At 46.8% G+C, this 14,338-nt stretch overlaps 1 protein-coding gene across 6 annotated transcripts in view; it reads right to left on the bottom strand.

Moving 5' to 3' along the window:
* ANKRD44 (ankyrin repeat domain 44) overlaps window positions 1–10,629 on the bottom strand; it is a 133,853-nt gene extending 123,224 nt beyond the window's left edge. For 2 of the 6 annotated variants that reach the window (XM_040562690.1, XM_040562691.1), the window contains exon 1: window positions 10,471–10,629. In XM_040562690.1, coding sequence (XP_040418624.1) covers window positions 10,471–10,497 — 27 coding nt within the window. In that variant the 5' untranslated portion in view covers window positions 10,498–10,629. The remainder of the gene's footprint in view (window positions 1–10,470) is intronic. The other 4 variants (XM_040562685.1, XM_040562684.1, XM_040562686.1 and 1 more) reach the window with 4 other exon arrangements.
* Window positions 10,630–14,338: the final 3,709 nt, after the last annotated feature.

Below are 14,338 nucleotides of genomic sequence, written 5' to 3'. Positions count from 1 at the left end.
TCAAAAAGACACTTGAACCCCTTTGTCCCTTGTGGATCCTTACCTCCAGGGTTAGCCTCTGTGCACAGAAAGGGCTTGCAGCATAACAAAGTGAATCCCCGGGGTGAAAGAAAAACATCCCAACTCTGGGATATGCTCCCCTAGTCCTAAGGGCAGGAGAAACCAGAAACAGCGTCCTGAGCCCGGCTCTGCCATGCAAGTAGGGTGGGGAAAGCAGAGAGGCACCCACACCACAGCTGCAAGGGGATGCAAGGTTGGGGATACATCCCCAACCGAGGAAAGCCCTTCTGTTTACGTACCTGCGGAAATAACATTTCTTCTATTTATATTTCTAAGGTCTTGTCAGTAATGCAAACCTTTCTTCAACCACATCTGTTTCAAAAAGATGGGGTATGAGCTACACAAACAAGGTCTGACTGTTTTTTTAATTAGTTTAAGGTGGACGCAACAGAAACATGGCTTTTGTGTTGATGTCACTCGTCATGCTATGAACCACAGGGATCAGCACAGCTCTAAGGGGAATACAGCATGTGGGAACGAATGCAGGAAGGCTCAAGCAACCAGGCTTTCCTCTAAGCCAACTGCTTATCCTTTTGCAGAGAAAACTGCTTTATCAGTGAAACCAAAATATCTGGACTGTTTTCTCTACTGTTTGAAAGCAAACGAACTATACCTATAGAGGGAGAGTCAGGAACCAAAGAATCACTTCTCAAATGCAATGCTATTCCTGGGAGGGACTGCACCCACATAGCTGTAGCACGGTTATTTACACAGTGCTTATTTTTGATGCTCCAATATCCCAGCGAGCAGCGGTGCAATTCAGCCCAGCAGACTGGACAGCTCAATAAGCTCACAAGGCCAGGCAGCACATGAGGCGGTTTTGTCACTTCTGTGGGTCAAAGCCTTGGAGCACCCTTTTCCAGGTACTGCGCAGGCAGCTGTGAAGAGGCACTTGGCAAAAGCCTGCTCCATGCTAGAGCTTTATGGAGGCAGGAAATACAGAAGCAAAGGTTAAGGCACTGAATTATGCCTGCTTGTCCACTTCCTTTAAATTTTTGTCCCTACAGAATCAACTGAGGGATTCTTCAGACAGCTGTCTGTAAGCCTACAGGTCTTTAAAGACCCTTTTTTTAAAGTGCTGGAGACCACACGTCTGCATGGAGTCATCTGTAAGGAGTCACACAAGGGTTTTCAGACAGTCGTCTGCAGAGTTCTTCAGCTGGCACTGCGGGAACCCGAAGTGCTGAAGATCACGTGCCTCTTCTCGATTTGCTGTCATTCTTGTCTCCATTTCCAGGCAGCTCTTTGGTAAACCACACACCTGCCTCAGAGGGCACAATATAGTCATAAGAACCCATTAAAGATGCACAAACATTACCAGGAACTAGAACCAGAAGATTGTAAATGTGATCCCCAATTAACATAAAGCCTGTGCACAGGCCTGTTGGAAGAGGGTAGCAGCAAGGCACGCTGCAACCAGCTACCCCAGCTAACAATCCTCTGTGGAGGAGGACAAATCTGTTCAGCCCAATTTGCTCCATTTTAGAGAAGAAATATTACTCCTCTGGGTAGCAGGTGTGAGGCACAAGTTCACTGGTCTTCACAAAAACACTTCTAAAAGGAGCACCCTCTTCTGCTTAGAAGGTAGATTATATGTATGTAAATACTGACAAATAATAAGCAAAACTTAGTAAGGAAACTGCCCAGTTTCAGCCTGACATGAAGTGGACCTTGTGTGAACGCACCCAAGAGCACCACTTCATCCACTTACAGCAAGTTTTCCTTGCTTGAATTTGGAAGGCTATCTCCATTTCTCTGAACCCACCCAGCTTTATGTCCATGCTGTGGCCAAGCGTCACACATTTAGTCTACAGAAGTGGCGCTAATACACAACAGGCTGATCTCATTTTTACCATTTGCACGGCCAGATACAATGCTAAGCCTATGACACAAGATTAGCAACCCAAGGCAGCCACCCACTGCAATCAGCCAGAATAAACCTTAACCTACCAGGTGACCTAGAAACCATTTCCTAGCAGAGCACTTTCTCTTAAGCAGCACCAATGCCTATTTCACACATTATAGAACCAATATCTAAACAAAATGTTCACTAACAGTGTGCTATGAAACTGCGTGTCACCGTTCATTTCTCATCTTGCAACATCCTAAGACTGGCATCAACCCACGCAGCATAAACAGCACTAAAACAATGTGCAGGGAGGAAGGGCACCGCTGTGATTCAGCCACAGAAAGAAGTAAATCAGGATTTGGTTCTTGTTCTGTCACCTGCTGTGCTCTCAGACTGAACTTGCTCACAGAATCTCTCCACACCCAGCCCTGTGATGCAAATTGGGATGACGACCTCCTCCCGACAGTGCTCTCTGTCCCACCCGGGTATGTCACCCGTCTCCTCCACGCCTCCCTTGGGGTCTTGGCTGCAGCCTCCCTGTTCCCAACCCACCACTCCAAAGCCACCTTGGCAGGGCAGCTTTGCACCACCTCAGACCTGCCTTCAGCCGAGGGCACAGTGAGCCACAGGCTCCATCCGCATAAAGCACCACCAGAAACAGGGCCACGACCCCCGAACAGATGAGGAGGATTACACACTTCCCTAAAGGATCAGGGCTCGTTTACATTAAAACAAAGACATTTCCTCATGCTGGGCACGATTCCCACCAAGCGGGAGGCAGCTGGACCGCTCACCTAAGCACACTCCTCTCAGGCAGGAGGGATGCTCGCAGGCTCTGGCACACTGCACTCACATGGCTGGTAGAGCTTTTTGGAAACTTTCCTGGAGTCAATGACTAAATAAGTCCCTCTCTTGATTTTAAATTGGAGATAAATGCTGCATGTCACATTGGCAAGCACGTTAAAGCAGCTGGAAGCACAAAGACAATATGGGGTATTTCAGGCCTTTGTTCTCTCATTTTTTACCCATGGCATGTTAAGCAACTAAAGAACACACTGATCAAACCAGTGTTTTACTGGATAATATCACAGGCTTCCAGCCTCCAAATCCCACCTTTTGCTACTGGCATGAGTGCACACAGTTAGGAAGGGGAGAATGAAAACACTGGTGAAAAGGACACGTTGCCCACCTATTATAAGTACAGGAAAAATGAACTTTATACACAGAAGGACAGCAATGCAGGTGCTGCTACCAGCATGTTGCTTTAAGAGCGAAGCAGCTTCCCCACACTCCTGCAAAGTCAGTCGGGAGTCAACGCAGCCAAAAGCAGAACTTGGTCTGAAGAAGAGATGTCAGAAGGCAACCTGCAGCCCTTTCACCTCAGACAGGCAAGGAGCTCGTCGTGTTAGAACGATGTTACGATGAAATGGGCCAGGTTCTCCATCAGAACGGTATTGCCTACATTATTAATGAAGAAACGTATACAAAAGCTGACTGACGTTCATAGAAGTTTCCTTTCCCAGACAGGATTCTGTAATATTTACGTGTCTAACAGAGCAACTGCTCTTTAGTTTATACCTTGTCCAAACAAGAAAAAATAGCTCATGAGGTTAGCAATACTTGATTTCTACCTTTTAACTATTTAATTTCTTCAAGTTACAAGCTCTCTACTGCTACTAATACTTTGTTTATAGAGACATCAGACACAGGTATGCAATTCAGGAGGCACCACAGGATTATTTTGCTCAAAGTCTTTGCATGGACAAAAGATCAAGCAACAAGTCTCTAAAATTGTAAAGCCTGCAACACAAGGGGAGGGACAAAAATATGTCATGTTGAGATCACAAAATATGCCAGAATAGAAATAGCAATGTTTAAACACCAAATTATTCATCGCTAGCGCTAGTGATCATTGCAGACGTTGCATCATTAGATATCAAGACGTGGCCTTGGAGCAATCCTACATGTACATCATTCAATAGTAAAAGGTTTTTTTCTTGAGAAACCAACTTCTTTATGAAAAAAAAAAAAAAAGCTAAAGCCTCGGCTCAGCAAATAGATCCAATCAGGTACATCTGTCAAGACCGTGCAGAAGTCAGCCACTATGGTTTTACTTACTTCCTCATAAAGATGCAGTAGCATGCAGCTGCAGGGAGGAAGCAGGAGCTTTGCAAGGGCATTCTCCCCAAGCATTCCTTTAAAATTCGAAAGCAAGCTATTACAAATAATTCAAGCACAAAAATGCATGTCCGTACATAAAAACAACTCATAACACAAAGTACAAACATCGACCAGACAAGCTTACGTTAGGCTAGGAGATTTAGCATCGCAAGGCAAAAACACATTAAGCACCCTCCATTTTTGGCTGTACATCTGCAGCCTGGGACGACTTTTTCTTCCCCCAAAAGCAACACATATGCAAATGTCTGTCATCAAAAAGCACGCACTTTTTCAGAATGTCACAATTACCTAGCCACAACTAAATGCTGTAATTTGTTGACCAACTCCTTGCAAACTTCAATAATGACCTCAAACCCTCAGATAAAACTGCAAAATAATTTCCCTTATTTTAAATGTAATTTTGTAATGCTTTGATTCCCACCCATCACCAGGCTGAAGGGCTTCAGGATAATGCTGCTACACGTTCCTAGTGCAGCAATTAAAACAAGGCTGAAGCCACAGCCACCAACTGTGGGAACTATTTAGTCCAGGCTTTGCAGCTAACAAAAAAGTGACTAAAGTCATATACGTACTTTTGAAAAAAAAATAGTTTAAAAATTGAAACACCTGAAAATGCAACTTTTCTAGCTCTTAAAGCATCTAAACAAAATAGTTAAAATACGGAGGTATGACAAAAATCATGTTCTGCTAGTAAGTTTAGCTCACCCATACATTTTGCAACATACATGTACACATGCAGCAGTATGTGAAGCAGTGGGTTCAAGTGGAAGAGAAGGAATAAAAATCCTATTATATGGTCAATGTTGTCAAAATGTACCTTTAAATGCTGGCCTAATATAGGCCTATACCTATAATACCTGGCTCCTGTAGGCACCTGATGACACTAAAACCAGTATTAGTATCAGAGAAAAGAAAAAAAGTTCTAGTCAACGGGGATTAAAAAGTGATAAAAAGGTTAAAAAAAAAAAACACAATATGCTGACTTACTGTGTACAATATCTGCCCAAGCCTGCAGACAGCCTAAACAGCAGCTTTTAAAGACCAAAGGGCTGGTTTTTCAAAGGAACGGTCCGAGATGTGCTGTTCTCAACAACCCTCCCCACGTCTCGGGCCTCTGGCCACTCCAGCAACCAACAGGCAGGCCCCGGGGTACGCAGGCTCCCAGAAACCCCACATGCAGCTACATGACCATTTTCTTTGCTGGCTGCCTGTGGTTGGCCCCAAGACCAGGCTGTGAGCAACAGCAGTGGCTGGAGACCCTACCCAGTGACAGAAGTTGGCTGCAGCGTGGGCGCCAAAATCATCGGCCCAGCCTCAAGCCAGGACCACAATCACCTCAGCCACACCACAGGCACCGCACCTCAGGTGCATGCAAGGACAGATTCTGCTGGGCACCATCCACAGCTCGGGCACAACTAACATTTTCACGTGGCAGGTACATATATACACACCCTCAAGGCAGCCCAGGCGTCTCAGTGTAAGCATCACAAAATCCTCACAGCTTTACCACACTTCTGGAGGGTTTCTCCTCTACAGAAAAATATACAGTAGACGTGAGCACAGTGCACGACTCCAGGATCCTCCTGATAAAAATTTACCTCAAAACAAGCTACGAAGCCATCTGAAAATGATACTTCATAAGCCATGACCAAAAAAAGCAAGCAGCTTCCTTTCCAGCTCTGCACCTTCCTCTCTTTGGGGACTCACAGTTTCTTTCCCCCCCTCTGAAGAGGGCCAGACACGGAAGGTGTCAGAGCTCCACGGCCACCTGTGAGGCAGCAGCACCCACCCTGCCCACACCTCTAAGCAAGGCCAGGAATTTTCCAAAGCTTTTTATTTTAAAACGCACACATTTGGAAATGTAATCAGCTTTGTTAGAAGATTATTTGTTACTGTTGTACTCATTTTGCTTTTAAGTGTGTTCGGATCAAGTCCAGCCTCTGCCCAGGCGATTTTTATGATTTCTGACATCTGTTTAAAATCATTTTAAACATCTGTTTAATGCTGTTTCTCTGTGACCATAATAAAAAGGATCCTGATGGTCAGTGAGAACTGTCAAAGACAGGAAAGCATTTGGGAAAGGGAGAGAAATGGTCCTTTCAGTTCCAGTCACACTGCATTGCTTTCAGCAACCAAGGACAACAGGCAAAATACCTGGAGACAGGATGAGGTTTTGCAGCTAATAGCAGCCTCGGTGCACACACCATTTAGCTGGGCTTCATTACCCTTACACACGCTTGAAAGGGCAACCTAAAAATTATCGTTGTTTTCTATACATGGGGCCTGAGCTGGTGAAACTGAAGTGACAGGAAATTTGGACCCCCAGGTGCACTGGGTCAAGGCCTGTCTCAAATCTACAGCGAGCGTCCCACTGAATTCAGGCATAAATGCACCAAGCGCTGCATCTCTTAAAAGCAGCTACACCGACTTCATCTTTATGTAACTTCATATTTTTGTTCACAGAAAAGATACCCGGTGCTTTCCAAAGACAGAACGACGCATTTCCCACATGAACACGTGTGGCCACAAGCAGCACCCAGGCAGGGCAGAGCTTACATCAGCCTCCAACAGCCACCAGGACAAGCAGACAGGGGCTGCTCCACGCACCGCTGCCCCGACACAGCGCCAGGCCCGAAGGTGAGCCAGGCCGAGCACTGGCATCCTAAATCGGACGTAACTACTTCACCACAGAGCAACCCGGCCAGTTTCGAGCTGACAGCGGGAGGTAGCTACAGAGACAGCCCTCAGGTTCACAGACAGGGCCACAGTCCTGTGAGGTGCACTTGCGCTGGTAAGGCACACGTGGAAACGAGACAGAGAAGCCACAGAAATTTAGATTCCTCCACAGTATTTTTCCAAAAGCTAACTCGCTGGAGTTTACCTTGAGAAATACTTTAAGAGATTTTACCCTCTCAGCAGAGTGCTGACAGAAGCAATTGTGTGTGTATTTGCCGTCCAAAATCATCGGTGGAAACCCTGAAGATTAAAAGCACATTCAGCAGGACTTCAGCTAATAGGCTTTCCCTTGAAAAGTCTGCACGTGGCGAACGCAGAAATGATTCTCAAGAAACTAAGCTACTTGATGCAAACATGAGCAATTAAGAACAAGCTGTGTGAGAAGTGCAAGCAGGGAGACCTGTGGTGGGAAACACCCCAGCCACAGCTGCTCAGGGGCAGATCCAGGCAACAACAGCTGCTTGAAAAGCAGTCACAAAATTCAGAAAAACAAGTGATACCCTCAGACAGTTTTGGTAAAGGGAAAGGAGACTTGCGAGGAGGAGGAAATGGCAATGCAAAACACAGCCACGAACAAAGAGCAAAAGAAAGAAACTTTCCTCAGCCAACCCCTGAGGGAGCACAGCAAGGTTTTCTCATGCCCCATCATCTTGTCCACAGAGCCAGGCTCAAGATGTGCCAGTGAAGCTTCCGCCTGAAAGTCTCTGGCCACCCATTTGTTGAAACACTCATTTTCTGCTCATTATGAACTCCAGCTTACACACAAAGGCTTTTATCACATACAGCTGCATCCTCACATATTATAAAACACAGATGTTTATCAAAATGAAAAAGGTGCAACCAATAAACTGGGTGGGGAGCAACACAGAATTAACTCTTAGACCTGAAAATATATATATATATATATATATATATATATATTTAGTCCTTAAAGCAATTCATATGCTGCTGTAATCAACATTCACTACAGAGATGGTGAGAAAAAAATACATAAAAGTTTTATGATTTAGAGTAAGTTTCACAGTATTTTTATATGACAATGGGAATATTTAGAACTGTTACAACTGCACAGACACATCAATACAAAGATTAAAATGCTAACAATTATGACTTGTTTTAGGTTGTTTCACCTTAACATTCAGAAATTACTATTGGGGGGTTACTGAAGAGAGAGTCCTGGAGGAAGTTCATGCAGAAATGAATAATGGTAGAAATGCACTTCCTGTCGTTAAAAGATTTAAGGGTTTCTCATGGCACAACTAATGAGCTAGCAATTGCAAGCACTTGGAAACAAATTCAAGTAACCTACATGCACCATATGAAAAATACTAAAGTCTGAAACTGAGCTCTCCTGCCTAAGGACAGAATGCAGTCAAACAGATAGAGATGCTAATCTCTTTGGAGGTTTAAGCACAGCAATACCTTAACACCTCTCAGCAGTACCAGAAAAGAAGCAATAATGGAAGTCTACCTTTCTTCAAAGCCTGTGATTAGTTTCTCTTCTGTTTGGAGGCTCTGTGTGCTGTTAGATGCCATTGGTAAGAGAAAGCAAGAATGAAGATGAGGAGTAAACAGGTTACTTGGAGAAATATGCTTAAACTCTTAGTGTGGGGTTCTCTAGTCTTCTACACAAGCCTCTCCTCCCTGTGAGAGAACATCATGGAGCCAGAAGAAAGCGTGTGCTACAGAAATCACAATCAGAGGCAGAGAGGAACTCTTGGTTTCAGAGTCAACTTCCCCTGAGCATCGCAAACATGACCTGAACAGGCTGCACACTAAGCACACAAAACACCAGCCTGCATTCACAGCAGTCCAGGTCGCAACCATGGCAGCTATGCCTTGTCCAGTGTCCTACACACTGCAATCCTCATTGCAGGAGACAGCACAGACTGCTGTGGTCTCTTGTGTTTAAGCAAAAGGAAACCGCTTCCTGAATCGCTGCGAGTTATCACTGCCACAATTGACTTGATACTCAAGAGCAGGAAGAAAGGCAGAAGGAGCCTGTTCCTGTAGCCTCAGCAAGTCTGAGCGCAGGCAGGGGTTGCCACAGGAACACAGAACTTGCCAAGCATGCCGTTCTTCGTACCAGCTTCACCTCTGTTTCACCTGTGTCTATCTTTAAACACGTGGGACAGCTGCTACCACGTGTCTTTTGGTGAGAAGGGCACCAGCCTGAGGACAATGCTCTTCAAACCTGAGGTAGATAAGAAGCCCAGCTTAGCCTCACCCGCACAGTGCAACCGCTGCAGGCTGTGCGGCACTGACACTTTGGTTACAGCTGCTCGAGCTGCCGTGGGCTCTGCGCCTACAGCTCTGAACACACAGGAACAGACACACATGAACCTGTGGGCCCAGTTTTAGAGGAAGTGCCGCAGCCAGCTTTGAACATGTCCTCCCACTCCTCCAGTCCCTCAGAAGTAAAAGAAGATCTAGTGAAGAAACTGAGGAAAAAAAATCGCAAGAGATCCAGTAGGAAGAGCGCAGATGGACCAGTATATCCCTTGGTAAACAACAGCAGACAGGTACCTGCAAAGAAAAACTAGCAGCCTGTCATATCGCCTCTCAAGGCACAGCCTGACCAGGAACCACTGCAAGCAACCACCAAGATATCGAGTATCCCCAAGGCAAGCGTGCTGCAGGGGCGCAACAGCAGCTCGAAGGAGCCTCATCCCTCATCTTCAAGGGTGGCCAGAAGAGAACAGGAGGGCAAACACTAGGATGACAGCTTGCTGTTGCTTTTTATGGCAATACAGATTTCATCAAGACATGATCCACTTGGCTTAAATCTGTTTTGACTTCTACTGCTGCAGCAAAATCCTTGCCGCAAAATTTTTAGCTAAAGGTTTAAAAATTCTAAAGGCAGTAAAATCAAGGACTTCATTAAACACAAGAAGCACTAAAATGGTACAATTTCAGCCTTCCATAACATACGTATTTTTAATATTAATGCTTACAGCTTGGATTATCAACAGGGAGAACCTACCCAAACCTCCTCATTTACGAGACTCAGCCTGAGCACCGCAGGACGCCGAAGCCCCGCAGGGTGAAACATTTTCTTTGCCAGCTGTAGGCACCACATCTGAAGATGAGGATGTCAGAGGGACACGTCAGGAGACAGCCTTCTGCAGCGCATGAAAACACATTGTAGATAGTGCTCAGCCACGCAGGGCTGCTTTTACTTTAGGAGCAGCCTGATCCTTTTTTCATTTCAAACCTCTTTCCAATGCCTTAGAAAGAGGTTTTACGGAGGATTTTCTTAGGAGAGCACGGGCAGGCTGCGAGGGAGGCTCGCGATACGAGAGCAAGGGGTGCGGGACCATCCGACAGGGAGGTCCGACGCCTGCGGGACCCCTACGCTGCAGATTATCGGCGGGGCGCGCTAAAACAAACCGGATTAAAACACGCAGAGCGAGCAACGCGGCCAAACCAGGGCTCGCCAGCCGGCATACCGCCGGGCTGAACGCTTTAAAGACGTTGAGCTCCGCTGGCCGAGCTGCCGCCTCTCCCTGCCCCGGGGTCGGCCGGGCCGAGCCGAGCCGGGGGCCTCCCGCCCCGCCTCCGCCCCGCTGCCGGCGCAGGCCCTCCGCGGCTCGACGCAAGGCGCCGCGGTGCCCCGGGGCCCGCTCCTCTCCCCCCGTGCCCACCTGGTCGGCGAGCTTGAGCACAGCCATCCTCCTCCTCCTCCTCCGCTGCCGCGGCGCACATGCAGCTCCCGCGACGGGCGCCGCTGTCGCTGCGGCGGCTCTGTTCCGCTCCGCGCCGGCGGGGCGGGGGCAGGGGCGCGGGGGCCGCCTCGCCCGGCCCGGCCCGGCCCAGGAAGCAGGGAGGGGCGGGCGGGACGCCGCGCACGGGCCGGACTGCGCCGCCACCGCCGCCTGCCGCCGCCTTTGTTCCCGCCGAGCGCCCGCTGCCCCCGGGCTCCCCGCGCGGCAGCGCTCGGGGGCGGCGCCGAGCCCCTGAGGGGGCGGCGGGCACCTGCGGCCCGGCCCGGCCGGATGGGGAAGGGGGGAGCCGAGACCCGGCGCCTCTGGGCCGCCGGCCTCGGCCTGCTCCGAGCGGCCCTCGGAGCCCCCACAAGCCCCTTTTGTCGAGTCCCGTCAAACAGGAGGGGATAAATGGGCATAATCCCAATTTCCTGTCACAGTGACCTGGGGGAAACTTCGGTTCCACTCACAGCCCTGAGCTGCTGTGGGACTCCAGCACCAGAGCCAAGCACGTCAGAGGAAAAATGCGCAAAGGGGGAATTTTCTTTCCTGCCCCGCTGAGGGGATGAGGTCAAGTCTACATCATTTAAGTATAAGCAGTGGTCTACACACAGCAACAGGACTTACAAACACTCCAAAGGTGGTGATCAGGATAATTAGATTTTTCTGAGGACACGTAAATGAAAAGGATTCAAGATTCCGTTTCCCTCTGTCTTGCACAGAGGCCAAGCTTGGGTTTAGTGTATTTTCCCCACACATCAGATTGTGCAGTAATGCCCCCCCTACCCTGGGACATAAACAATATAACAGTGATTTATGTTTTTGTTGTTGTTGTTTGTTGCTTGCTTTTACCTTTGATTACAGAATGGGGCAACTTAAAGCAACTTAAAAACAAGAATTGTCTTCTACAGAAGGAAATATAATCAAAGAAGGAAACAGATGTTAGCTTCAGGCTTCTGAGACATCATTATAGATAGGGATTAAAAATAACAAATCACAACACATTTCAACTCCATCTATCTTTAAAAACTCCATTTTAACAGCAAGACTATGTTAATATAAATCAGTCCTTTAAAGGAGAAAAAGCAGCAAGAGAATCCCTTAGCTGTTAGGTTTGTCTGAGCTCAGACCGCTTTTCTTTTTGATATTTGCACCCCTTATGGGTGCAGTGCTATAGTTACTACCATGACAGCAAAGGCGTCCAAGATTTCTCTCAAAGTACAACATCCTCCTCTCCTGTTCACAAAATATCATATCACCGCATTACAGGCTTATGACTTACCATGCAGCATCAACTCTTTTTTTTTTTTTCAGCTATTTTTTTCAACTGTTTCTTAGCCCTGGCTGGTACCTATCAGTAATTTTATAGCATATTTTCATGTGAGACAATGCAGAGTGATCAACTATATTTTCTGGGAAGAAGAGGCACACAAAACATTACCATCCAGGGCTAATTATCCAAGTAATGGCTACATCTCCAACTCTCAAACCTGTAGCATTATGTTGACTTTCCATACAGAGAGAGTAATAAGTATCTTCAAGATAGGCCTTAATGAAAATATGTTTGGTATTGCCAGATTGTGATCTTGGATTAAAACTGTATTTGGAAAGGAAAAAAAGCACACTGGGCCTCTGACAGGGAAGCCAAAAGAAACCTTCTGAGGATAGCTGGTGCATTTCTTCCCCACTTGCTTGTGCTTAGTCCTAAGAGGATTCTGTGAATCCAGTCAAACTCTTCTGTGAAAGACAAACACACCCCTCATTACACACCCCTATTTTAAAGAGTAAGATAGGAATATGAAGCCTTGAACTTTATGCTCAGGCAATTTCTGCGCAAAAACAAGGAGGAGCAAATTTGCCCCAAATACTTTGCAGTTGCCCAAACTGAGACTTCTTGATTTACTGACCACAACACAGTAGGGCTGTGTAGAATACTGGCCTGCTATAAAAGGCTTCTGCCTTCCTTGCCCCCAAATCCACCCCCCCCCTTTTTTTTAAACAGTAAAGGTAAGTTCCTCCAGTTCCATCTGACACTGGATGAACATCATTTGGTCTTAGCAGCCACACATGCACAGCAAGCTGTTTCCTCATTCAGGATTTTGTCAGGAAAGCACTCGGCTTTCCCATACCACTGGGCTCAGTGAAGTTCCTAGGAAAGCTCAGGTTTTAACATTCAACTTGACCAGAAATTTAAGCATTGTCATAAACAATCCATCCTTTGTTATCTCACACGAAAATTTCACGTGGTATAATAGTACAAATCTTGGTCAGAGCACTAACAACTTGGGAGGCTTGATATCAGTTCTCTTTCACACCACAATGTTCCTGCATGGTCCTGGGTGGGCAACCCGGTTTTGCAGTGTGCAGTTTATGGAAGGGAAGTCTCCCACTTGGACACTGCTCAAGGAAGAACCGCAGGTAAAGGCCACTGGCTACTGCTCTGAGTGTTACCCTGCCATCATGGACTCAGCTTTAGTCTTTCCATGCAGAATCAGGAAAACAGTGCCTGGAAGCTGCACCAGAAGAAAGGGAAACAGCCTCCTTGAAATAAATCTGTCTGCACTGTACTTAAATGCTGTGGAGAACTGGGACGTGAGTAGGAAGTGTGTGAACAGACCGAGTGCAGGAGAGAGGTCAGGACCTTTCCCTGCACCACTGTTCCTCCTGCAGGAATACAAATGCATCTGCAAATTATCTACCAGATTCCCACATGCACTTCTACATCTCAGACAGGCAGATCTCTCCATTAGTCTGATGTTTCCGCAGTCTGACAGGATGTGGTCACTCTAAGGCAGCCAAAAGTCTGCACCACCACCCTCCTCCCTGCTCCTGCCCTGCCTGCACAGCTGAGCAGCAGAAGCAGCAGCCCTGCTGTTTTGTTCTCCGAGAGTCAGGCCTGCTGCTGTATTTAAGCAGGATGATTGCTCACAGATGGAGGGTGCGATCACTCCTGGATGCATGTTTGGCGCCCATCTCATGAAGAAAGCTAAAGGAAATACACTCAACATAGCCCTTAACAGCATTTATTGGCTACTGTTGAGCATGGATGAAAGACAGGACTGATAGCAGAAGAGATTTATCACTAACCCTTTCCGATGACGACTTCAGCTATCTAGCACTTCTCTCATCTGTACCTGGTGGCTGTCCTCTAGCAGCAGCACATACACATCCTACTGTGCTTTCTTCCTCTTCTACTGTGGGAGTCAGGCTAGAGAAATGTACAAGCATCATTATAAGATTGCAGGGGTAGAAACAAGCAAAAACATACAGCTGTGGATTTGAAACGGAAATGCAAACACGTTCAGCAAAAAGGAAAGAGGCCACAGCAGGAGAGTGGGCAAGTGAAACACCAGAGATGGTAGCTAAATATTGCTGTCACCATCTCCCCCTCCTGCACTGCTACATCTCAAGGGGATGGTTGTGGAGGGCCGGCAGTCACCTCAGGAGTTGCTCCAAGCTGCCTGTCATTGCCTTCTCCATCTTTTCTCTTTTGCTTTAGTAAGAATTATTTTCACAGACAAAGTTTATTTTATTCCCCCTCCAAACCCCAGAGAGATTCTTTTTCTCATCATTTTTCCTCCCAGATCTACTTGTTCAGTATTTACACAGGGAAAAAAATAAAAATCAAACAAAATGAATCAATGATAAGGGGAGAGGAGAGCTTAGCAGCACCTCCTCTTATCCATACACAGGCCTCCTCCCATTTCAAATACTTCTTAATTACACATTTGCAGCCAGGTAGTTAATGCACAGAGAGGATTAACCATATAATACAATTGGAAACTATGAATTGAAGCTGAACATATAA

This window comes from Cygnus olor, chromosome 6 (genome assembly GCF_009769625.2).
Source record: "Cygnus olor isolate bCygOlo1 chromosome 6, bCygOlo1.pri.v2, whole genome shotgun sequence".
Classification (NCBI taxonomy): domain Eukaryota; kingdom Metazoa; phylum Chordata; class Aves; order Anseriformes; family Anatidae; genus Cygnus; species Cygnus olor.
This window is presented reverse-complemented; position numbering and strand designations above follow the sequence as displayed.